The sequence below is a fragment of the Phasianus colchicus genome, chromosome 1 (genome assembly GCF_987193195.1).
Source record: "Phasianus colchicus chromosome 1, bPhaCol1.hap1.1, whole genome shotgun sequence".
Lineage (NCBI taxonomy): Eukaryota > Metazoa > Chordata > Aves > Galliformes > Phasianidae > Phasianus > Phasianus colchicus.
Window position 1 is genome coordinate 62281647 of NC_143436.1, and position 25264 is coordinate 62306910.

The window sequence follows — 25264 nt, forward strand, 5'->3', positions numbered from 1 at the left end:
GAGCTATTTTCAACTGGTTGTTTTGGGGGGATGGTAGAGCAGGGTTGGGAAATGGTACCTCAATCTCATCATTTCATCTGGGTAAGATTGTTCTCATGAGCCTCAAGATACTTTTCTCAGATGATTCAAGAGGAATAAAAACTCATTCTCGGGAGGGGTTCTAATGGCTGGGAAATGCTATGCCAATGATCTGGATAGAGGATCTTCTTGAAAGATCAAATGAGAACAAGAAATTTGGTCCACTGGGAATTATAACACTCAGCTTTGTTCCAAGATGTATGAGTCACTTTGTCAGATCAGGGTAGTTAAGTGACTTACTGTTCCATCTCATTATTTCTTTATAGAATAGGGTGATAGTGTTTTGCTACTTCCTAGTATGCTGTGAGTCTTGGTCAGTGAAAGACCAAGTGACTTAAGAGCAGTGCAAGAACGTGTGGAGTACTGGTGGCAGGGGCAGTTGAATCCACTTCTGTGAATACATTTTTTATTGTTATCTGCTAATTTTCTTAATAATTTACAGATTCTCTTGAATATGTGGAACTGTTTGTGTTGGATTGAAAGTTTCCTAAGCTTAATAAAAAATCAGGTCCCTGTTGTTCTCATCACAGGTTAGCAGCTCATGTATGATACGTTAAGAGCTCAGTAAGTCAAGCAGAAGGATTTTTCAGGACCACTCAGCTTTCAGTACAAGTCTTAATAATAGCACAGAAGACATTTTGACATCCTGTTTCATTCCTACAGCTCTAACTAGACTATTCATGTGTTTGCAAAAAAAAACTGTTCTCAAAATCAGTAGAAGGACCTCACATCCTCCAGCATGGAGAAGACTTTCAGTCAAGGTTTTAGTCTAGGAAGATTAAAAGCTCTGTAGTTGTAGCATGTAGTTGTGTTCAGCAGTTAAAATTAAGCATATAGGTCATCTCGTTCAGTGAGAGTTATCACATCCATAAAGTTACATACACATTTAATTGCTTTGCAGAATCAGAGGCCAAACATGCTGCAGGATCACAGCTTACCTGGGCAGTGTACTTTAATGCCCAAGTCATCTGGACTGTCCATTCTTCTATGAATATTTCAGCAGAATGCTTATTTAAGACTTACCTGAAAATGTCTCGTGGTGCCTACATCTTGGCACAGTTTCCATTAGATAGCTACAGAGTACTTTTGCTAGTTGCTCTGCTTATTAAAAAAATCCTGTCCATATTCCATTCCTTTCATTAACACAGCATAGCTGGTGAAAGCCAGGAGAATGCATACTAAGGCTGCCCAGATCAGGAAGCAAGACCTATGAAGGTGACACAAGAATGATTTTCTTACCCCTGAGATGCCACAGCAAGTAGCAAATAATTGACTGTAGTTGTCTACAGTCTAAGGTTATGTAGGATTTCCGACAAGAGTGGGTGAGATCTATCTGTCCTTGCAGCACACTCACTATATTTTTGTCTCTCTCAAACTTCCTGATATTTTCTTCCAGATCCAGTGCCATCAATGTGGTGAAGATTTTGCGTGTTCTGCGAGTGCTTAGACCACTGAGGGCCATCAACAGAGCCAAAGGACTAAAGGTTAGAAGAATCCCGATGCCTTCTGCAAATTACCAATTCAAGTTATCTCAGGCTACGAGGGCTTTTGTGACATTTCAGATAGTGTTTAAGCACCACCACTAATGTTAAATTATGTCATTTTCTATAGGGTTGCAGATGGGCTCACAAGCCTTGCTCTATTAGTTAAATCTCTTCATGTGTGCTGGTGAGTGCCCAACTATGTAAGGCTGTGCAACCAGACATTTCAGAGACCTGAGCTCTGGTATTTTACTGACTCTTTCTGTCTGCTTTGAAGAGTAGGGTGATAAAAGTTACACATTGGTTTTCTCTCCCTTCTCCTGAGACATTACTTAGTGGGCAATAGCTAACTGAAATTCTTGTATTTGTTGTTATAGTCTTGGGCTTCATTTCTAACCATAGCAACTCAGAACAGTCCTACAAGTTACTTTTGTTCCTATCTTCCATTTGCAGCATGTGGTCCAATGTGTGTTTGTTGCCATCCGAACCATCGGAAACATTGTGATTGTCACCACTTTGCTGCAGTTCATGTTTGCCTGCATTGGAGTTCAGTTGTTTAAGGTAAAACCATTTGACCCATTCATTCATCCATTACACTGAGGTGTTTTCTGGTCAGGGGACAATAAATATCATGAAAAACCCTGAGGATGGGGAGATGGAATCTTCCCATAAGAGATAGAATATGGGGCATTGTTAGTATTACTTGGTCTCCTACTACCAGGAGTTACCAAAACTGGGTCAATAATATTCAGAACTGTTGCAACTCATCTGTAATGGTAAGAAATCATTAGTAACCCTATTCTCCAAATTGCTTGTGGCATGACTTAGTGACAGAGGTGAAAGGGGCTTTTCTAAAGGACTGGTAATTGCAGGCTGTCTACATTACATTTTGCAGAAGAGGGGGCATGCATCCAGTGGTAATCACTGGAGATTACTCATTCTGTTCTTTAGGTCTGCTTTTATTTCTTTGCCCTTCACTACCCTTCTGACAATCAGTGTTCAGCAGCACTTAGTGCACATATACCTCAGGATATACACAGAAGAACACTGTGCAAGCCAATGAAAATCTGTGCTCTGAGGTACCCAGACACAGGCAACTCTTGGTCTAGTTCATTCACATCTGCCTGCAAAAGAGCATGTAAACATACCCATAGCAGTTAAGCAAATAGTAAATGCAGCCTCCCTGGTATATGATCAACCCTACCCCTTCCACTGTTAAGAAAGGAAGCTTCATTCCTCTTTCTTCTTCTTCAAGGGCAAACTCTACAGCTGCACTGACAGCTCCAAGCAGACTGAAGCAGAATGCAGGTGAGTCTGACCTTTCCCACTTAGCCCCTTTCACTGGCCACCTGCTCTCAGGGTCAGGTACCAGAAGTGCAGTTCTGCCATGTTCCCTCTCTCCTTTCCACCCACAGAGGATACTACATCACATACAAGGATGGTGAGGTCAGTCAGCCAATGATCCAGCCCCGGAGCTGGGAGAACAGCAAGTTTGACTTCGACAATGTCTTGACTGCCATGATGGCCCTCTTCACTGTCTCAACCTTTGAGGGCTGGCCAGAGTGAGTGCTTCTTGGTCCAATGCTTCACTACTAATGTCCTCATTCATTTCAAAAGAGAAAATTCAAATGAAGAGAACTGTCTTTCCCATTCTAAGTATTTAAAAATTTTAGAGCATTGGCCAGACTCTTTTCAGCAGTGTGCGGAGACAGGACAAGGGGAAATGGCCAGAAGCTGGAGCATAGGAAGTTCCGCACCAATGTGCGCAAGAACTTCTTTACAGTGAGGGTGACGGAGCACTGGAACAGGCTGCCCAGGGAGGTTGTGGAGTCTCCTTCTCTGGAGATATTCAAGACCTGCCTGGACGCCTACCTGTGCGACCTGGTGTAGGGATCCTGCTTTGGCAGGGGGGTTGGACTCGATGATCTCTGGAGGTCCCTTCCAACCCCTACGATTCTGTGATTCTGTGATTCTGTGTAAACGTAGCAAGAGTAGCAGCAGTCATTGTGGTATTATGAGCTTTGTAAATTCCTCAGGTCCTGCATGAACTGCAGTTCTTGTGCTTGTTAACAGCTTACAGCGCTGTCTGTAGCTCTTAAGAAATTATTGCCAACAGCAGCAATAGTAACAATAATTGTTACAAATACTGTGTATATAGAGGGATAAAAATGCCTGTCAGGCACTTCTCAATATTGGTAAGTGTTAAAAGTTTCCTATGGAGCCAGTGGGCTGTTATGAAATCCACCAGTGCTAGATGTGCAATACAGGTAGACACAAGATAGCTCACCAGGCTGTCCCGTCTATGTCACAGAGACCAAGGATACCCTTGGTTTCACTCAGTCAGACTGACATAGGTGTGCTAGGGTATCCTGGGTTTGTCCCTGAACTGTGTCACCAGGTGATGCCAACAGCAGCATTAACAAAAGTTAAAAATGAAAAGTGTCGAGATCCTTTTTTCTCACAAAACTCAGTTCCCAACAACATAGACTCTTCTGTTAACTGAAGGGCATGCTTCTTGTTGTTGCTGTTTAAGTTTTTATTGTTCAATTAGAAATACACTTTACCCTTGACCCTGACCAGGTTCAAATGTATTAAGTTAATAAAAGTTGTGTCCTCTTTTTTGCAAGAGTTTGTACTCAAATCAGTGCAAGTCAGTGCATCTATGAATGAAGTAATTTTGCTACAAGTAGGAAAAAAACACACAGATGAGTTTTATAACATCACCTGTAAGGCCTCATGACAGCTGCAGATTTTCTCTGCATTGGGCTCCTGTTTGCTTCCAGGTTGCTGTATAGGTCCATTGATTCCCACATGGAGGATGTGGGACCCATCTATAATCACAGGGTTGAGATCTCCATCTTCTTTATTATCTACATCATCATCATTGCTTTCTTCATGATGAACATCTTCGTTGGTTTCGTCATCGTCACATTTCAGGAACAAGGAGAACAAGAATACAAGAACTGTGAGCTGGACAAAAACCAGGTAATTCATGACCGCTTACTGCCTCTAAAGATAGAAATGCATTGACAATAAGAATTTAAGAGATAAATATATACAGAGAGTAACATGTGGAAATGCCAACAAGATGAATCGTTAAGCTGGCTTCACTGCCATCTTTCAGGAATCAGGTAAAAAAAAATCTTTCTGCAAGATTTGCACAAATTAAAATATTTACTTTAAAATATGTACTTTAAAATATGTGCTGTGCAGTTTGGCTCAGTGAGATTAGATGAGCGTTCTCTGTCCAAAGTAAATACATATGGATGTCTAAAACAGGTAGAACATATACATTATCTTTATGACCTAAAAGAAATTCTTCTTCTAAGCAGTAATTTAAGAAAATAAATGGAAACGCATGCTTTTATAATATCTGGAAGTAGCTAATCAACCTTGTATTCTGTTTTTGATTTTTAAACATACCATATCTCTTTCACAGCGCCAGTGCGTAGAGTATGCCCTGAAGGCCCGGCCCCTGCGGAGATACATCCCAAAAAACCAGTACCAGTACAAAGTTTGGTATGTGGTCAACTCCACCTATTTTGAATACCTGATGTTCGTTTTGATCCTGCTGAACACCATCTGTCTGGCCATGCAAGTAAGTAAGCAAGTAGAAAACCTCACAGGTGATGAATTGTTAGACTTTGTTGGGGAAAATTTAGAAATTACAGAGATTGGGACCTACTTTTGCTTTCACATCATTAGTTGAGGGAGAGTGGGAGAGGAACATGATTAAAGGAATTGTACAATGCAAGTGATTTCTCAGATCTGACTTGTACTCTATGAAGTGCAAGAATAAACCTTGAACTGTCAATCACCTGAGATCTGAATTTTCAGTTTTGGCCTTTTCTATGTTAAAAAATAGGGAGCAAATATGTTGGTAAACAAAGCAATCAAGGCTCTGTATGTCAGGGATTCTTTTGATGTTGTAGAGCTCAGTGCTGTTAATTATAAGGTTGAGTCTGTACATGTAAGGGGGAAGGCCAACAAAGCTAATATCCCAGTGGGAGTCTATTATAGACCACCAGGATGAAGCATTTGACAAGCAACTGACAGAAGTCATGCAAACAGTAGCCCTTATTGTCATGGGGGACTTCCACTTATCAGACATTTGCTAGAAATACAAGAGAAGGAGCAGTCTAGGAGATTCCTGGTATGTGTGGAAGATAACTTCCTGACACAGCCGGTAAGGAAGCCTACCAGGGAAGGCATCTCTCTAGATCTGCTATTTACAGAGAAGGATTGATATATGTAGTTGTCGGAAGCTATTTTGTGATAGAGTTCTCTGTTCTTGGTTAAGTCAGGAGAGGGGTCAGCAAAACTGCTGCGTTGGACTTCTGGAGGGAAGACTGTTCAGGACACGGGTTGGGAGAATCCCTTGTGTGACAGTCCTGAAGGGCAAAGGGCTCCAGGAAGGACATGTTTCTTCTCAGAAAGAGTGGTGATGCATTGTAACAGGCTGCCAAGGAGGTGGGGGGGCAATGGGGGGTATGGACTCACCATCCCTGGAGGTGTTCAGGAACTGTGTGGATGTGGAACTGAGGGACGTGGTTCATGGGCATGGTGGGGATGGGTTGATGGTTGTAATAGTTGATCTTAGTGGTCTTTTCCAACCTTAATGATTCTATGGAAGTGGGAATAGAGCATAGGAGATCTCTGGTATCTACTTTGTTCTGTGTTAAGAATCATAGAAATTTCTCTAGAAAGAACCTCAAGAGGCTGTATTTTCTTCTCCATCACAGCAAATTGGGATCAATTCTACCTAAAACTTTTCTTGATAGATGACCTCTAGCTCACTTCACTAGTGGTGCTACTGATTGCCTTACTGTCACTATCACTACACTGAGAATACATCTTCCTTAATGCTTGAGGGTTTTCAAAAACTAGTGTTAGTTGTCACCATAGAATCATAGAATCATAGAGAGGCCTGGGTTGAAAAGGACCAGAATGATCATCTAGTTTCAACCCCCTGCTGTGTGCAGGGTTGCCAACCATTAGACCAGGCTGCTCATCCTCCAAAGAGATATCCAAAGCTAGATCTCCAAGAATAGCAAATAAAAGTAATAGTTTAATATGTGTAGGTGTAAGAGCAAGGAAGAGGAAGAAGACATAACTTTTACCAAGTGGTCAGTTAACAAAAAAATTCCATGTTCATTTCAGTCAGAGAATGAGGCTTAAGAGAGACACAATCTGTTCTGTACATTTCCTGAAGTCTGCCCTTTTCTGGCTCATTCCTTCAACTCTTTGCTTAAGATCTCCCTTGACTACCTTTTCATTTTGAGTTGGTCCCACTCTGCTCTCATCTGTAGGATCTACTGCTTTGCTGTGTCATGAAGCAACAGAGGACTGTTATGTTCAGTCTCAAGTTCTGGAGTGTGCTCAGCTGCTGTAACATTGGTTACATTGCACACAAAGAGCAGATGGAGCTAGAAGCTGTGAGCTGTTTGTGAGCCCATAGACAGGACAGCATCTCTGGAGATTCTAGGAAGCCTATACCCATCCTAAGGAAAGTGTAGTTTTTCAAAAGCTTATGGTCATATTTGCTCAAACTTCATAAGGAACAGCTGACACAAAAGCCACATTCAAGTAAAATTCCAAGTTTCTAAGTCCTAAAGATACTAGAATCTCACAAGGGAAATGCCACGATAAATTCTGAAAACACCTCAACAATGTATTTTTTCCCTGGCCAGCAGCTGAATTATTTTAACAGAAGCTCCTTTCAAATAAAGTCATCCTGAGCTATTGCAGATTATGAGAATTCAGCCCAAGTTGTTACAGTTATCAGAATTAAGCAACAACAGAGGAACATGAACTGAAAGACAACCTTTGAGCAAGGCAATCAGTCCCAAGTGTAAAGATCTGGAAACAGGGATATGAAAAATGAGGTGGCAAAATCTGCAGGAGACAATATATGAATTAATCAATAGATGATAGAGAGTAACTTCATAAGATCTTAATAAAGTTAAGTGAATAGCCAGCATGATTGCAAATTTAATTCAAAATTGACAAATGCAAGATAATGTCTTTTGGAAAGATATGATTTGAGCTGCTCATGTATTTGTAGAGTCCTGAATTAAATGCAATTACTTGGGGAATGGCTTGGTATCATTATGAACAGCGCAGTGAAACTTCCATTCACAACACAACAGCAATCAAACAAAAAAAGTGATCCAAGTGTTAGAGAAAGGTGAGATAAACACAACTGCAAACTGCCTTGTATCATTATGCAGATTTTTAATGAGTCCTCAGTTGGAATGATAAGTGTGACATTTTTAAAAAGAGATGAGAGTCAGAGTCAGATGGCAAAAATGGCTAGAGGTATGGAAATGCTTATTTGAAGGGAGATGGGAATTATAATTTTGTTTTTTAAATGGAACATAGTGGGATTTCCTTTCAAGAACTCTGATATGGAGGAAGATTAGCAATAGACATGCATGTACATGACTAGCTGGTATGTCCATTCCTCACTGCTGCCGGGATGATGTTTTTCAGCACTACGGTCAGAGCTGCATGTTCAAGGAAGCCATGAACATCCTCAACATGCTTTTCACTGGCCTCTTCACTGTCGAGATGGTCCTGAAGTTAATTGCCTTCAAACCCAAGGTAGGTGCTATAGGTGTAGAGTTTCCTGGCCTCTGTGTGTGTGTGCATGTGTGCGGGGCAGCTGTGAGGAGAAGGAGGAGGTGAAACTCTCTGATCTATTACCCCACCAAGAACTGAGCAGGACAGTTGCTCTCTGGATTGGAGTCTCACATGTATTTAAGAACTTTTTCACTGGAGAGTAGACATGCCAAATATTAGAACATAATAAAAAAATAAGAAAAAACAGCAACTTTTGCTAATAGAGAAGGTTCCTAGTTCTGTTTTCATTATGGTGTAGTGGTGATACTATGTCAAGGCTATAATCTATTCCATGCTGAACGTCATTCTGATGCTTGCTGTGACTTTGCTAAAATGGAATAGAAATAGCATCCCATGATTAGTCTCCTGGCCCAAGTAAAGTTAATCAAGTATGACTCATTTTGAGTTATGAACCTTGGAAAAAAAATGTTTCTTCTGGGAAGACTGTGGTTCAGTGCTAGTTCGGCTTAATTTAGTTTGGAATTTAAGACTTCATTGATAGTATTCAGTACCTCAGCAGGTGCTGTCTGAAGGTGTTGTCCAGTCCATTGGGCCATGACATTCTGCTAGTATAGCTGTATCATAGAGTAAGATACAGACTCCTCCAAGTGAGTTGTCACAGCTGCTGTGGGACAAGGACAAAGTTTCTGACCTCACATATGTAGATCGCTCTGAAAGTAATGACTACTATTTATTTTCATGGAAACTATAACAGATACAAAGGGGACAATAATGCAGTTGATAGAGAAAATTCTCAGCTACAAAAGACTGTGTTGCAAAAAAAGTCACCATTATTAGCTATGCATTTTCACCAGTAATGGACAAGAGCCTGAATGCTGCACTCATAAAAATCTGTACCAGCAGATGTGACCTTCTGACACTGTTGCCACTGCTGAAATGCACCACCCACCACCTCTATGCCAACATCCACTGTTTGGTCTCCATAAACATTCAGCAAGAGTTGATGAATGTCAGTGGATGCAGTTTTCTTCTGAGTGAAGGCATTTAATTACATAGTTTTTTTTCAAGCACGCTTCCATGTCAGACACCATTTTGTCAGGCTGCCCCTCAGCTACCATCTGTCATACAGCAACAAAATGTAATGAAATATTGGTGAGAAGGTCTGAACTCTACTGCCATACCACCACCATCCACCTCTAAAGTTGTAGGCAAATATAATAAAATAGGAGGCATTCCTTTCAGATCAACCTTCATAATTTAAAATTACTTGGGTCTTTTCTTAGGATTTAAATTCAGTGGCACGTCATAAGGAGAGTAATGAAGATACCTAAACACAGAGAGGCAACTCATGCCTTTTTTTTTAATATATTTTCAACAATACATTAGTACATGGAATTGCATCTTGAAGAATGCTTTAATACACAGGAGTTGGCAAATGCTGTCCGAGGCACCAGTTATGACTAGGATGTCCATCATGTTAAACATGTAGTGGTTCACAGAAGTTACACCCTTCTCCCAGGTCTTAACATCTTCATCCTCAGCTCAGAAATATTGTTCTCCCATTCTACTGAATTCAGTATAACTTTCTCTAGTTATTTCTGTGTTGACATTAAATCCACCTGGCCTCTCTCCTTCTTCTAGGAATGATTTTTCCAGGATTTTTTTAGAAGAGTCACAATGTTTGTTTGTTTCCTGAACCCAGTATCATTCTCCTTTCTTAGATGTACTTCACTTGAAGGCTAGGATTATCTCATGCTGTCCTGGTGAAGGCTGATATTTCATGAGATCTCAAACACTACATTGGGAAATTTAGAAGTGTCATCATCTGTATCAGAAGGGATTTCAATTCTCAGCAGGGATCTACCTTTTACTTCTGAGATTTTGCCACCAAATCTTTCTGGCACTTTGTAAAATTTTTATCTGCATGTAATATACCCAGAAGTGTATCTCACAGACTTTGTAACACTCTTGATTTAATGGTTCTACTTTATTGGAGATTCTTAACTTTGAGAAAGCTGAGGTTCTCTGGCAGAATTTGTTTTGAGCATTTGGGGAAGAAGTCCAGTCAGTTCAACTCTTGAGCTCTGTATGTATGCAGGAAAGGTTTTTTGGACATGGTTGCCCCTAACAGTAAGGAGCTGGATTTGTTGATGTTGCAAGTCCTTTCTACTTCCTATGTCTCACTTTCTTGTGTTGAATCTCCTTTTCAAGTTTTGCTGCACAACAAAGAATAAAGCAAAGTCAGCTGAGGGCAAATCCATCCTCCAGACAGAAAAACACTGTAAGAGATTCCCCAAAGAGATTGCGGAGTCTCCATCATTTGAAGTTTTAAGATTAAGTTAAATGAACCTTTTCTTAGAAGCAGTTTAGGAATGTAAAGTCTACCGTGGGACAAGGGAATAGACTAGTTTTACAGGATTTCTCTCAGCCCAGTTTTCCATGATTCTGTAATTTCCAATCTAAATTCCCAGCTACTACAGTATAGTAGAAGAGAGAATATATAAAAGAAGGCTTCCTTGTGACCAGAATAGTAGAATATTAATAAACATCAGGCGCCAAGTTCAGACTGGGCCCTGCCCATCCTGAAGGAATAGCCATAGAAAGTAATAAATCTGCTTAAAATCCCAGTTTGGACTGTATGCCAAAAGTAGCTCAAATCTATCTAATTAAACTGTCTTAAACTGATAGTGTAATTAAACACTTTCAGGAAAATAAACAATATTATTAAAAATGGGACCACAGAACTTACAGGGAATAAGAACAGAGATCAACTCATAAAAACCACTAGTACAGCAAAATGACTTGCCTCTAGCGTTGTATGCTCACCAGATTATGTTGAGTTCAGTGGCTCAAATTTGGAAATATCAAAATGCTCTGTGTAACTTGTCAGTGTTAGTCCAGTACAAAGATTTAACCTTCATTCTCTGCTCCATGTTGACTGAACCTGCAACTCAAAGAAGGAAACCACCTCTCCTAGAAGACCATTTGGACTGATGTGGACCAACACTGGGTAGCATAGTCTGTTCATCTTTAGGCTGCACATTTGGAATTGAACTTGAACTTGCCAAGAATATGTTCTCGTGCAGGAGTCTTTCACCATGGAGAAAACTGTTAGTTCCAGCCTCTGCTTGGCCTAATCTTGTGTTGTCCTTTAATGAAAGATATAAAAGCAACCAACCTACATTTGCAGGTGGAGGTTATTCCCGGTAACAGCAGCTGAAAAAGTCCAAAAGGATTTCATTGTGTCATCTGGGGGAACAGCACAGCCACCGTCTTTTACTCACTACCAACAGTTTTCCAGACAAAGATATCAGATGCAAAGTGATGTTAGTGTTTCCCAGATAGGAAACAGCAATTTTAGAATGCAGAAATGCAGAATTCGATGCCATTTTCAGAGCAATTAAACACAAACCAACCTTTGTTTAAGATGCTTTGTCTCCAACATCATTCTTCGTCTCCAACATCATTCGTTTCTATCTGATGTGTTCTCTAAAATAGAGGAACTGCAAGCTGGTCATTAGTAAGATTGACAGCAAGAAAGCAAGAAACCTAGGTAGCTGAAGGTGTTGTGTCCTCACCTTAGTGGCAGCCCCCAGGAGAAAGTGGCAGAACAGAATTGAGCACATATCTGAAGGTGGTGAAACTCACTATTTCACTCTAGTTTCTCCAATTTTGCAGTGCTTAATCCAGCAGCGGATGCTGCAGCTAACCTTCAACTACAGTAAGCTGTGCAATAGCTGATTTGTAATTTCGAAGCAGCTACCACAGAGCTCTCATCTTGGAATGAATGGTCTGCAGCAGCAATACAGCATCACAGCTTTCTCCATCTGTGCAAACTAGAGCAAGGTGCTATTTATTTGTAGCTTCTCTGGAGAGAATTGTTAACGGAACTGAGGGAGGTCTCTGGGATGCTCAGAGCTGCTACCACCCCAGCTCCTTACAGAAGTCACCATGGGGACATGGCCATGCAGAGCAGCTTTGGAGGGAAGGCTGAAATTCCTAAGATGCAGAATTCCTGCTGCAGACAGTGATGTGGCACAGTATTATTTGAAGTAAAGATTTTTGCCACTTTAATGCTACCTATATATTACCAGTGCAATAATGGAAGAGTTGGCAGTCTCTGACTGAACAGATTTTTTTTACCATATCCAGTTTTTAATTCTTCACTCTTATTCTGTGAGGAGATTTGTCCTGCTTATTTTCACTCTTGGTAATAAAAGTGAGAAAATGCAAATGCACGCTAAGTAGGATCACAGATCTGCCTGACTGCAAAGAATCAATGGGGATAATCCATCCCTACAACTGGTCCTTGTGTTAGATTTACCCTAACTAAACATGCTATTACTTTTGAGATTGGTTGATCTGCTCAGGAAGCTCCCTGGTATGATTCTTTTTTGTTGGCCATCTCAAGGGATCAGTGTTTTGGTCATAGTCTTTGGGGAGGCTTTAGAGGAGAGGACTGTGTTAGCTGTAGAAACCATCTGTGGGTACAGGTAGTGCCTCCTGGGCAGGGACAAGACCTCTGAGAGCCCATGCGTTTCTGTATGGTGCACTGTCTGGAGGAGAGGTTCCATTCTCTCAGGGTTTATTTTTCCTGCAGGATAAATATAAGTGCTGTATAAGACAGCTCATCTGTGCTTGATGCAGTCTTGGCAGGAGGGTATGCTAACAGTGAGCAAGAAAGATTTGGGATGATTAGGACTGCTGATAATGAAAACATCCACTACATGCCCTGCATCTCTTTACAGAGCATTAATGTGCTGCTCCGAAGCAAAATTCCCAAATGGACCTGAGTGTTTGTCTTGGCTGAAGCTCATAAACTGCTTCAAGACTAGCTGCGTCAAAGAGAGAGACAGTCTAGAAGTAGTGCTTTTGAGCCAATGCCTTTTGCTGCTTTGTTTTTCTAATTTTATAAATTCTCCAGACCATCTGTTGAGTTGTTTTCCAGTTCCTGCACAGAAAAAGCTGCTGCTACGTCGTGCATTTTCCAGAGAAAGCTATTGAAGGGAATGAGAGGAGCCATGCTCTCTTGTGTGCCCACAGTTACCACTGTCCTTACATCATAGAGAAGTGCCCACAAGGAGCAGTCCATGAGAACCAACTGCTCTGCGAAACCTGCTAATGTGGGGATGGATTCTCCTTCAGGAATTTCAGATCTTTCCAGCCCCCTGGAATAAGTTATTTTACCGATGATCAACATCTAGTATTCATTTCAGGAAATGTTTTACGTGTCTTCTTATTAGCTAGATCAGGACTTGTAATTGGAGAGTTGTGAATTTTCTACCACTGTCTGCCATCTCAAGGTATGGCAGATAGGTCAACAGAACTACTCCCATGCATAAAGTAAAGCACATCTTTTGTCAAATCCAGGTCTGTGTGTGTGGAAAGGGAATGCTGGGGATTTCCTCTGAGGAATTATGCCTATCAGAGGGACTACAGATCACAAGCCTATTCCCTTTGCCAGACACTGACAGCACCTTTCTCCTCTGGGTGTTTATGTATATTGTTTTAGAGCAGCAAGTCACAATGCCATCTGCCTCAGAGAATAGGTTTGGTCCTTCATTTATCACTGCTACTTTGCACTGAATTCTTGCCATTCTTTAATGGCTTCTGTGCACCATTTCAAACAAGTTCCACAGTACCAGGCATAAAATCCTATATGATCCTAGAAAGGGCTATGACCCTCTGGCTAGTGGATGTCACCAGTATCAACCATAGTTATTTCTTAGGCTGCATTTACTGATGGATCTACCTGTCCTTAGTGTTTCTTTGTCCCCTGATGTATTTACCCTCCTTATTCCTCTTTAAGCACTATCACTCAGCATTTATCCTGCAGTTGATGCAGTGATATCTCTTCTCAAACCTGCAAAATGACTCATCTGGTTTTGTTTCCTTTTTACTACTCCATTTCTGATATATTTATGCCTATAAACAGATCTCTGGGCAATCTCTATTGAAGTCACACTGCCTGCTTCATACTACTTGCATTCTTCTTTCTCACCATGATAATGATCAGTCATTTCTTGGTCAGGAAAGAGGTTTCAGCATTTTCAGAAACAATTGAAATTTATATCCAATCTGTCGCCTGCACCATTGAGACAAGATCAGTTAGTTTTGGAAATCTAGTGCTTTTTGTAAGTTCTTCATTCTAGTACCTTCAGAAATACCTCTGTAGCTTAGAATGCTACCCTGGCATCATTCATCACAGTATTTTATTTCTCCAGCTTATACAGAGAAGACAAAGATGTTCTGCATCAATACAAAAAAGTCAGGAAACCTGGTTACAATAGACTGGTCTTTTGCCCACAGCTGAAAACACTGCAGGTCCATCCAACAGACAGAGAAATCATATTTGGTTAAAAATCCCGTGGTCTAGGATGAAGAATAGTGGTATAAATTTGTAGCATAGGTTGTGTAGGCAGAATAAAACCCTGATTTCTGTCAGGCTGTCCACAGCCTCAGAGCCAGTGCCCTGCAGAGCCCATGGTGCAGGTAGCTGCCTCCTTTTCAAGGACCTAGGCTATACAATCAAAAGACTATTTGTAGATTTTCTCTGCTGCCTTTGGCAGCTTCTTAACCTAAATAATTGGTTTCTAATAGTTTCATCTCCTCAGCTGCAGTGCCATCCTTTCTATTTTGGGTGGGGCAGCATCTGGACATGAAGTGTTTGCTGACTGATGCATCTCCAGGTGCAATAGGAAGTGCAATCTCCAACCACCACTTTACATTTGATGGGAATAAGTGTATGAAAAGACAAAAGAAGGGAAGAGAAAGTGGATATGTTTCAGGATCTGTGGATGGGAAAAAAAATATACTTGGTTCAACAGAACTCAGAACTCATCTGAGTAATCTCAGATGATTACGCTGGGTAAGAAGTAGCATGGAGAGAACTAGAAATAGTCAGGTAAGAGTATGTGAATTGAAGAATGTGAGAGAACAATATAAATAGGAAGAATTATGTTTGGGAAGAAAACAAGAGGGAAACCAAACCTTGATGTGAGGAAAAGCTGTACATAGATTATGGAGAGTGGGAAAGGACAGAATATTCCTTAAGGGGGAAAGAAAAACACAAACCCAAGATCCAGAGAAAGGAAGGTATTAAATGATTGGACAAAATGGATGCAAGGAAAAGAACAGAAACAGGACTGAAAGAAAAAATGAGCATAGGAAGTTATTTCTAAAAAATGAAGAAGGGAATTAAAATCCATGGCTTTTAAGCTAATGAACATCTTTTAGTGCTTCAACATTTTATTGAAGTTCCCTGGCAGACATCCCAGGCCTCCATGTTCAAACACATCAGTATCTCAGCCACAGGAGCCTTCCTGTGCACTGTTTTATCAGAACGGCTTGCAGTAAAATTTGGGTGCAATGCATTCCCCCACTTCTCTGGAATAATCTCAGCTCTGTTGCAAAAGGTTAACATCAGTATGTTTCCCTAGAAATGCTTTCCTTTTTCACTCCATCTCCTATCTGGGTGAAGACTGAAGAAACTGAATATTCCGCTGCATCTTTTGTATCACCAGTAGCTAGCTGAAATTGCTGTCAGCTGCTTCAACAAGCCCTGCAGCCATATGAGTAGAAATCCCTCGCATTTCTGAAGTGCATGGCCAGTCACTGCACTGAGTGTATGCATTCAGTCTGAGGCTCTCATAAAACTGCTGATTCAAGCCCATGGGTTTTGGAAATACACTAGAAAAGGGAAAAATCTCAATCCCTTGTTATTCCTCTGCTTTCTCTTCACTCTGATTACTTGTCTGCCAGGATTTTCATGCATTTTGCATAGCATATGTGTCATGTGAAGCCTTTTGTGTCTGCAGGTCTGGGAGGAAGATAATCTTTTCTAAGTCCTTTCTGCAAAAGCAAATACTGAAAGTATTTTATGTTAAAACAGCGTGCTTAGATGACCTTGATGTAAAGTCAAGAAATATTTGTAATAATAATTTTATAATATACAATAAAATATAAAATAGAATATAAAAATAAATAATAAAAATGTAATAAAGTAAAATACAATAATTTTAGACTAGATATTAGGAAGAAATTCTTTACTGTGAGGGTAGTGAGACACTGGAATAGGTTGCCCAGTGAGGTTGTGGATACCCCCAACCTGGAAGCAATCAAGGCCAGGCTGGATGGGGCTTTGAGCAACCTGGTCTAGAGGGAGGTGTCCCTGCCTATAGCATGGGGGTTGGAACTAGGTGATCTTCAAGGTCCCTTCCAACCCAAACCATTCTATGATGCCATGATTCTATAATTATTGTGTTCTTAGAAGGCAATGTCATCCCTACCCTATATTCATACAGTGGGTAGGAACAGAGGGTTATCAGCTACATGTGCTTTTCAATTCTGCTTGCTTGAATTGAGAGAATTTCCATCTGTCCATTTATCTAAGAGAAAGAAGGGAAAAGAGAGGCTATGAAAGTAACCAAATCTTTTGCAGCAGTCTGTGCTACTCTCACATAAGGCTGTCTTTCAGACTTAGCTGCAGAATTTGGAAGGGCATCCCACTAGTCCAGGGCCAAAACATGGCTGTTGTTATTCCAGGCCTTAGAGTGAAGATATTCAGGAGTCTGCTGCAGATGTATGATATAGAAGTGACATTAAAAAGAAAGAGGAACTGCATCCTGGTGTTCTACTGTGCTGACCTAGTAAGCTGAACAGTATACCTGGTGTAGCTGTAGAGCTTTGAAAAGCAAATCCTCCAGTTTAGTACAGAAAACAAAGACCTGTAGGAGAACACTTGAGGTTTAGGTCATTTTAGTAACAGTTTCCACAAGTGTCAGCAAGAAAAAAAACTACCTTCTCCATCATGTGAAAGTACAGCCAATCCTCTTTGATACTTCTACATTTCACTGAGTTCCTCACCGGTTCCTGAGTATGTGTGAGAGAGGAAGTCTGGTCATTCCCAGCACTTCAAAGTGAAGCAAAGTAGTGCCAGAATAAGGTTTTCCTATTGTGAATACACTTATGGTTGCCCAGCGAGGTTGTGGATGCCCCATCCCTGCAGGCATTCAAGGCCAGGCTGGACGTGGCTCTGGGCAGCCTGGTGTGGTGGTTGGCAATCCTGCACATAGCAGGGGGGTTGAAACTAGATGATCATTGTGGTCTTTTTCAACCCAGGCCATTCTGTGATTCTGTGATTCTGTGGCATAGGCATGACTCCACCTGAACAAGCCATACAGTGTGAAAGCATTTGGTAGGTGAATGTAACAGAAGGAACCACAGTGATGGTGGAAGGCTGCAATAAAGCCTACCTCATACCTCTTGTTCAGGTCTTTCATACCTCTGGATCAGAAAGCATCAAAGTCTTTCTGAACACTGGTTGACATCCTGCATGAAGTATAGTAGTCTCTTTCCTATTTCTTCCTGGAAAATCTGTCATACAAGGGCACTAGCAGTATTGATCCCAGCTAGCTTCTTTGTTGCTATCCCCAAAGAAGAGACCAAGAATGAAATACATGAACAGAACAAACTTTATGGAAAAGCCTGGTGTCATGGTAGAAGCAATCGGTGAGGGATAAAAACTCAATTTGATCTGTACTTCCCACGTTACAATCATTGTTTAACTGCAGGATGTTCTTCTTGGAGGAAGGAGCCACCAGTTCCTTGCACGCAAATAGCTCCTCTAAATATTACTGCATAGAGTGTGTGACATTTCTAACACACATCAGCCAAAGTGACATGAATCCTGCAGCCTTCTGAAGGATCAATGGAGAATCCAGAAAGAAACCATCAAAGAAACTGCATAAGATGTTCAGTGAGAAAGGACCGTTTCCTTCACAGCAAACCTACCCAGAGAATTTGCCTCTTGCTGCAACATTGTGACAGATTTATTTTCAGTCTGGCACTTGAGGGTTTTAATGCCATTATAAATGATCAAAAATAATGATATGACTGCACAGAGCAACAGTGTGGGAAGTACTGTATTAGCTATTATGCTTAATTATTTAATGCAGAAAATTATTCACACAGTGTTAAAAGCCCAGTGGGATGGTGCTCTTGGGGTCTCATTCACAATAGCAGAGACAATGTCAGCAGCAGCATGTGAAGGGAACAACTCAAGGGAAAAGTGACTTGTTCTCACTCTCCCAAGAAAAATCCAAACCCCCTATCACTTTCTGTGAGGATATTTTAAAGGGTCAAAAGTTCTCACAGGTGTGAATCTTCTTTTTGTGTAAGAATGATGCCAGCTAACAGGCTGTGATACAGCCTCTGGTAAGAACTGTTCACTGTGTTAGGAGATGACACCTCCACTGCCAGATGGTCACTGCAATTAAAGCTAGGAGCTTTCTACTTTGTCCACCTGGCTTTTCTAGGATTTAGAGACTTTAGTTCTCTATACTCCTTCTTCCCCAAGAGTAAATTAGAGTGAACATCCACTTTTGAAAAGTTGTGTTTGATGGACTGACAACATGAGAGAAAAAGTTATCTTACTAAATGCTCTAATACATATAAAATCAAGCCTTTTCCAAAAATGGAGGCAACTTAAACAAAAAAATAAACTATTAAAAAACCTACCAGCCTTACCTAACTGTCTGTTTCTGCAAGACTGTGTCTTTCTTCCAGTGAGTATCCAACTCACCATGCGGCAACCATGTCAGAGCCTTTTCCCATAGTGCATACAGAGACAAGAGAAACTGTTCCAAATCCAGCCCTGTATTCAGAATTCCCTCCTTACTGCCACCGTCTCATCTTCTCTCACAGAAAGTGTTTCTTCACTCTGGAAGACGTTGGTTATGTTCTTTTGAATCATTCTCCCCCAAGCTGGAATGTCAGTCCTACTTTAGAAGACAGACTTAGATAGCAAGGCCCATCCTTTTGTTCTTTTCTTAACACTGTTTCATGCTGATGATCTGGTTTATTGCCTTCACAAGCTATTTGTTCATTCTCACTAAGACCTACTTTTTCCAGACCTTGCGAAGTCTTTGAGTATTTACAGCTTTCTCCTAATGGGATTTGACAGCAAAATTCTCACAGAATCTGTTTTGTGATAAATGATCTATTCAGATATAGCTAGCCATCACATTCACTTTTCAGTCTTTCCTGTAAGACCAGTGTTGAGCTTATTTCTCTTTGCTGTGAACAAGTCTGATTTCTGACTGCAGGGCAATGATTGTTGAATGATTGCAGTGAAAAAAGTGATTGCTCCTGAAAAAAATGACCCAACTCCTCAAAAGATATTACTGTGCCACAACATACCTGTAGAAAAGTCAAGTGTGGTTTTGTTGGGTTTGGGTGTTAGGGCTTTTTTTTGTAGCCAGCAACATTGATAAGAGAGCTTTATCTGCCTCCGTTTTCATGCAGTTATACCAAGGAGGCTTTTGGCATTATTGTTCTGAGGCACTGCTCACCCTCCCTTCAAAGGCAGCTAAGAGCAATCCAGACCAAGAATGACATCAGAGTCAGCTACTTGAATCGTCCAGTTTCAGCAAGTTTTGCTGTTAGCATTTCCTCAGACCTTCCCAGACCGTTGTCTTGAAATACAATTTTTCTCAACAATAAGAGATGCTTCCCTAATAAATGCTTCCACATTGTGATGATTCTATCCCAGTCTTTGGAGGGCTTGTAACCACAACACTTCACTACAAACCTCCCATGTCATTGAGTGCTTACATACTACTGGTCATTTTAGAGGAAAAGAAATATACAAAGGTGTGAGATAACTGTCTCCACATTGATGGGTATGGAGAGGCTCATGGGACCAAACTGGAAATGTAATTCTGGTGGAATCATCTGAGTTGTAATATTTAGAAATGGGAATTCCCAGTTCATAGAACAAATATGGTGAAGACTGCTCCAGGTCACAATATTGTTGATTATCTGTAGGTGTGGAGAACACAAAAAAAAGGTCTTTAGGACCCTCAGACCCCAAGGGTCTGTCTGCTTTCACTGACATCTTCATGCAGGAATTTTGAGAGAAAGCATGAAACAGTGAAAGAGGATAAAGGAAAATATCAACGTTATTCAGCATCTGTCTTCTTTTATAAATTGGTCTTATTTCCTTATGGAATGAGTAGAAAGAGGTAGGAGACCTCTTCAGATCCGAGCACACGTTTGGAACAGACTGGTAGCTGAAAAGCTCCTCTCCTTGCTCCCTGCCTGCAAGAAGATTTGGTGGAGTACAGGGGCAACTTGTGCAACTCCCTGCAGCAATGACTCATTACAGTGACTGGTAGGTGAACTGCAGAGAGCCTTTGTCTCAGAATTAATCCATCAATGGATGAGAGCTGATAGATAGTATGTAAACATACACTATTATCCCACAGTCTGTCAAGAGCTTCTAGCAGCTGCATCATTTACTTTATTCCTTTTCTGTTAGGTTCTCCTAGGTTCTCTGATTGCTGTTATGGCTCAAATGTATCTCACCATAACAGAATCTTCATTATTGCCATTTGTCACCATCTACTATGGTAGCTTTGTAGGATTTCCCAGGATATCTCTGAATCCCCCCAGTGTGCTGTGAGAAGGTATGCCAAGAGTCACAGAGCTGTGCAAATGTCATTTGACTTGATTCTGTTTTCCAATGAAACTGTCTCTCGTGAAAGTTCTGCTCAGGAAATCCTCTTTTAATGGAGTTTGATAACTGACTCTCACAATTCCAAACAGCCTGCTACGTTTTTGGGAAAGAATTCACGTACTAAGCAAACATCAACAAGACTGTGTGTTCATCTCATTTTGCAAGTTACCAGCAAAGTCTGATATTTCTGATAAGTAATCACACTGAGTATCAGGAAATAATCCCCTTTCTCTCTTTCCTACATATTCTTTCCAATTGTTTACGATTATTGTTTCCTTTTGTCATTTAAGTATGTTGGTTCATTTCAGATCAACAGTGGCAAGGTTTTCAGTTTGCTTTCCTTTTAGGCCCTGTAGTTATCCATTTTCTCTCTGTCTATACTTCATTTCTGTATTCATGCATGTGTGTACATGCATGTATGGATTACATACATGCATGTATACACACATGCACACATATCTCTCCTTGTTTTTCTGTGACACTGTTGAGCTTCTGCTAGAGAGCACTTGACCTACATCAGCCCCCCCCCAGTGGACACCTTTGGTCCTTGCTTTGGCCCTTCATCCTTTTTTTTTTTTTAATTTTGCCAACCACCTCATAAGAGATGGAAGTGAAAACCTGGGACTAAGCAGATAGATAAAAAACTGCTTGTCAGTAAATACAGAAGTGGTCCTGCAGCTCCCATGGGGCTGCTCATTACCCAGCTGTACTACAATTCAAGCAGTGCCCTTCCACTGAGGATCTCTGTGCTTCAGCACAGATGTGTAGCATCCCAGCCTACCTCATGTTCTTACCTGGGGCCATGGGTGACTCTGAGCTCAGAACTACAGAAAAGGCTCCAGTGGGCAATGTTCCCTGCTGTTGGCAAGGCATCTTAAATACTGCATTTAGGATCTCATATTCACAAAAAGTCAAAGAAATGGTCTCCAGAGATTTCAGTGCCTCCATTAGTATCAAAACAAACTCCAGCTTCGTTCATAGCTAATCTCGGTGACTAGGAAACCTAAAAATGATTGACATATTCATTCTGAAATGCTACAATGTCTGCTCACCTCGCACAAATGAGATTCCATTCCAGTCAGCTACTGCATATTTATGCTCAGCCTTTCATTAACATAATGATCATGTGATGATTCACTATTCTTCACTACTTTGGGGTAAATAAAAAATGGGGGAAAAAATTTGCTGTAATGGTGGGGTTATTTCACGCTTCCTGTATATTCACTCCAATCCTCCTGGTCTCTTTCTGTCCTCCTTTCTCCCCAAAAGCTTCACAGATATTCAGAGAACTCCCACAGGAGAGGGTGACTACCCTTCCCCTGTATGCCCCTTGGCCTGCCATAACATGACATGTATATACAGCTAAATCAGGGTGAAACATCTCCCTTTAAGGGTAAAATGTGGTATTGCACTCTAAATTCCTGTCCTGCAAAAACAAACAATACCATCAATTTGTTTCCAGTCAGACCTCCACCCCCTTGGGAAAAGCATACAGAACTTTCTGGTGGGAAAAACAGCTTGGAAATACAGCCTCTTTACTAGAGTGAAAGTTGTCCCTTCATTCAGCTTGTCCTTCATTATCCACCCTGGTACACTCCAGCAAGGACTGTGGCTCCAAGAGGTCCTTTAAGGTCACAAGAGGCAAGTCCCTAGGGATGATGTTATTCACTCTCAGTGTGCACTCTAACAAGATTAGGAGGTCTGACCTAGGGCTGAGCAACCACATGGCCATTCGTAGGTGAATGTCTCTAAGGAGACAAGGCTTTCTGAGGAAGGATCCCATTACCCTGCACGCAAATTAAGCACCTATGTTCTCTGTTTTCTTTGAGGTCTCTCACTGTGAATAATATCTTTCTCTTTTTCACCTTTCTGTTTGAAACAGAGGGAGCAGGTGAGGAGGAAAAGAAGGTTTCAAAATTCATGTTTCTTTAATTTAACTCTGGCATATTGGATGTGGGGTTGAGTAAAACCACATTCCTACCCATAGGTCCTCTTTCTAACAGACTAAGAGGAAGAGAAGAGCTCTCTGAGTCCACCTGACAGCTCCACAGCGACATGCTGTGTTACTGGTTCTGTGACCCCAGCTTTCAGGCAAGGAGCTGGCTGGTGGGACTCAACAGAGCATCCCAGGGGAAGAGCTCACAGTGTAAATCTGGAGCAACTCCACAGAATTAGCTGAGTGACTCCAGATATACGCTGTGGTCACACAAGTGTCCAAAGCAGCTACTTGTGACAGCAATGAAATAGGCACCTTTTCTTTCCAGGCCTGAATCTCTCCTGAGATGTGCCAGCGATATCAATACAGTGTCATTGCTTTCATTGAAGTTGCACTCCTGCAACTGGGAGTGATGCTGAATTCACTGGCTTCAGTGGCCATCTGAGGACAGGATTCTCTGCTGCTTGTCCCCTGGGTTTTGTACCACCAGCAAATGGTGTTCAAACAGCAGCTGTGTCAATTGAGTTTTGTGTCCAGAGTTGCTCAGTAAAAAGAAATAATAATTTGGTTACCCCCAAAATACTCTTTACAGTATGATGCCAAATATGGTAAAAATAGTAAAAATAACCACAACGAATTCAAAAATAGGGGGCCATCATTTTCATGGGTAAGATGTCAACATTGCGTTTTGGATCTTCACCCTTGCAGCTTCCCAAAAACAAGCTGTTTTTTGGAGTTGTTTGGGTTCCTGCAAAAGTCCATAACAGTTCCCAGTCTATTCAATTTGTGAAGGAAATAGAAGGATAGCCATGCCATTCAATGTATTGATTTGGATATAAGTAGTGCCACTGTCATCATCAGGAACGTGCACACGAATGGGGCAGGAGGATTGGGTCTGTTTTCTTCTCCGTTCTCTTTGATCTTTCAAGTGTCTTCTCTGCCAAGGTTGCATCAGGCTGCAAAGGCACTTTCTGCAACTCTGTATGATCTGTGTCTGTCCTTTATTTATTCAAAATGCATTTGCCTCTACATTTTAATCTGCTGTTCTCTCCCTCCCCTTTCTCTTGGTGAAGTCTAATTGCAGTTTTATTCCAGGTCCATCTGGTTGCTAACGATGCTGGACATCACTGCTGAATTCATTCTAATATTTGTTGTGTATTTTCTAGGCTGGACGCTGAATAATAATATTCTCTGAATTTGCTTTTGCTCCTGTTTCCTTCTTCCCTGTTGTAGCTTATTGTGTAGCCATGAGCAGCCATGGTGCAATTACTCCTCCCAGTGTAGATCTGCTGAGAGTTGCCTGTTTCAGATTGCAGAAAGAAGGGTGTTTTTTTCTGGTTCTGAGAAGATTTCAAAGTCTTCTCTTATCAGCTCCCTTCACTGGTGTGAACCAGTTGAGAGTGGCTTCTCTGCTGTTTTTAATTATTTTTTTTTTTCCATTATCCCAGCCCAACACAAAACACAGGTTATAACCGTGAGTCTCAAAGCATCCTGGTAGGCAGCATTTCAGAGTTTAGAAAGACACTTATTGCCAATGACTGCTCTATGTGATGGTTGGATCCACAGTAACTTAAGGCTCCTAAGCCTGGCTAATGCAGTGCCACTACTGGGATTTTTTTTTTTCTTTTCTCCTTTTTGCTCTCTATAACGCCGCCTGGGAACACAGCCTGACACTCTACCCATGACCTGACTCTCTGGCTAAGAATAGCAGTAGCAGTGCAACTTGGGTTCAGTCTCGCTGGAGACATGCTGCAGCTGGGAAACAGGGAGGTCAGACAGCCCACGCTCACAAAACCAAACACATAAAAGGAGCACAGAGGATTTTGGAGGCTTGCCTCCATTTAGGACTCCAGAACAAGGATGTTCAGGTGCTCAGTGGACCAAGATATGAGTTTTTTGCTCAAGACATTGAACTGGGCAGGAAGTTGACATGTGGAAGCTGGGCTGAACAGGATTTTTCCCAAAGAGTCCTGTATCCCTATGACCCAGGCCATGAAAAATCATGCAGGATGGGGGAAGGCAAGCAGTGCTGATTAGAATCTCCTGAGCCCTGCGTAAGACAGTATCAGATGTGGCTCTCAAAGAAATCCTACACAGCAAAGCAAAGGTATGAGCTTAGCACATGGTAGCCAATCTGTCACAGCTCATCCTATATAGCCAGTGTCACAGTGATGCTGCGTCTTCAGCATGAGTGAGGAAGAGGTCCGACTCTGAACACATGCTAGAACTGACTTTACTCCCATCCTCACCCCTTCCTAGCAGCATGCACAGGCTGCATTCACACTTTCATTTTGTAGGGCAGTTGTGCTTTCAGGGTAATGTAAATACAGTGCTGCTCTGTAGTTTTAAGACAGGAGCTAAAGCACTAATAACAGCAACTGTTAGGCTAATGGCTGTCATAATACTTATTGTGGCTGGGTAAAGATAAAGAAAAGGACCTGTTTAAATAACACATCTCCAACTTGACTGGGCCCTCTGCCCTGCTGTACCAAAGCACGTTGCTGCTTTCCACGCCAGCACAAAGCCAAATAGACGGGTGAATCTACATTCACCCTGGCAGAAGGAGAGCCTTTTTTTGAAAGAATACGACAACATTCCTGTCCTCTTTCCCAGCCAAATCTAAACCAGATGGGGAAGGGACATATATGGCTAGGAATCAAAGATGTTTAG

General features: G+C 41.4%; 1 protein-coding gene across 21 annotated transcripts in view; it reads left to right on the top strand.

The window, feature by feature from the left end:
- CACNA1C (calcium voltage-gated channel subunit alpha1 C) overlaps nt 1–25264 on the top strand; it is a 467840-nt gene that overhangs the window by 392385 nt on the left and 50191 nt on the right. For all 21 annotated transcript variants that reach the window (XM_090145296.1, XM_090145280.1, XM_090145336.1 and 18 more), the window contains 7 exons: nt 1475–1562; nt 2013–2120; nt 2815–2867; nt 2975–3121; nt 4343–4544; nt 4999–5157; nt 8052–8162. In XM_090145296.1, the coding sequence (XP_090001422.1) occupies nt 1475–1562; nt 2013–2120; nt 2815–2867; nt 2975–3121; nt 4343–4544; nt 4999–5157; nt 8052–8162 (868 nt within the window). The remainder of the gene's footprint in view (nt 1–1474; nt 1563–2012; nt 2121–2814; nt 2868–2974; nt 3122–4342; nt 4545–4998; nt 5158–8051; nt 8163–25264) is intronic.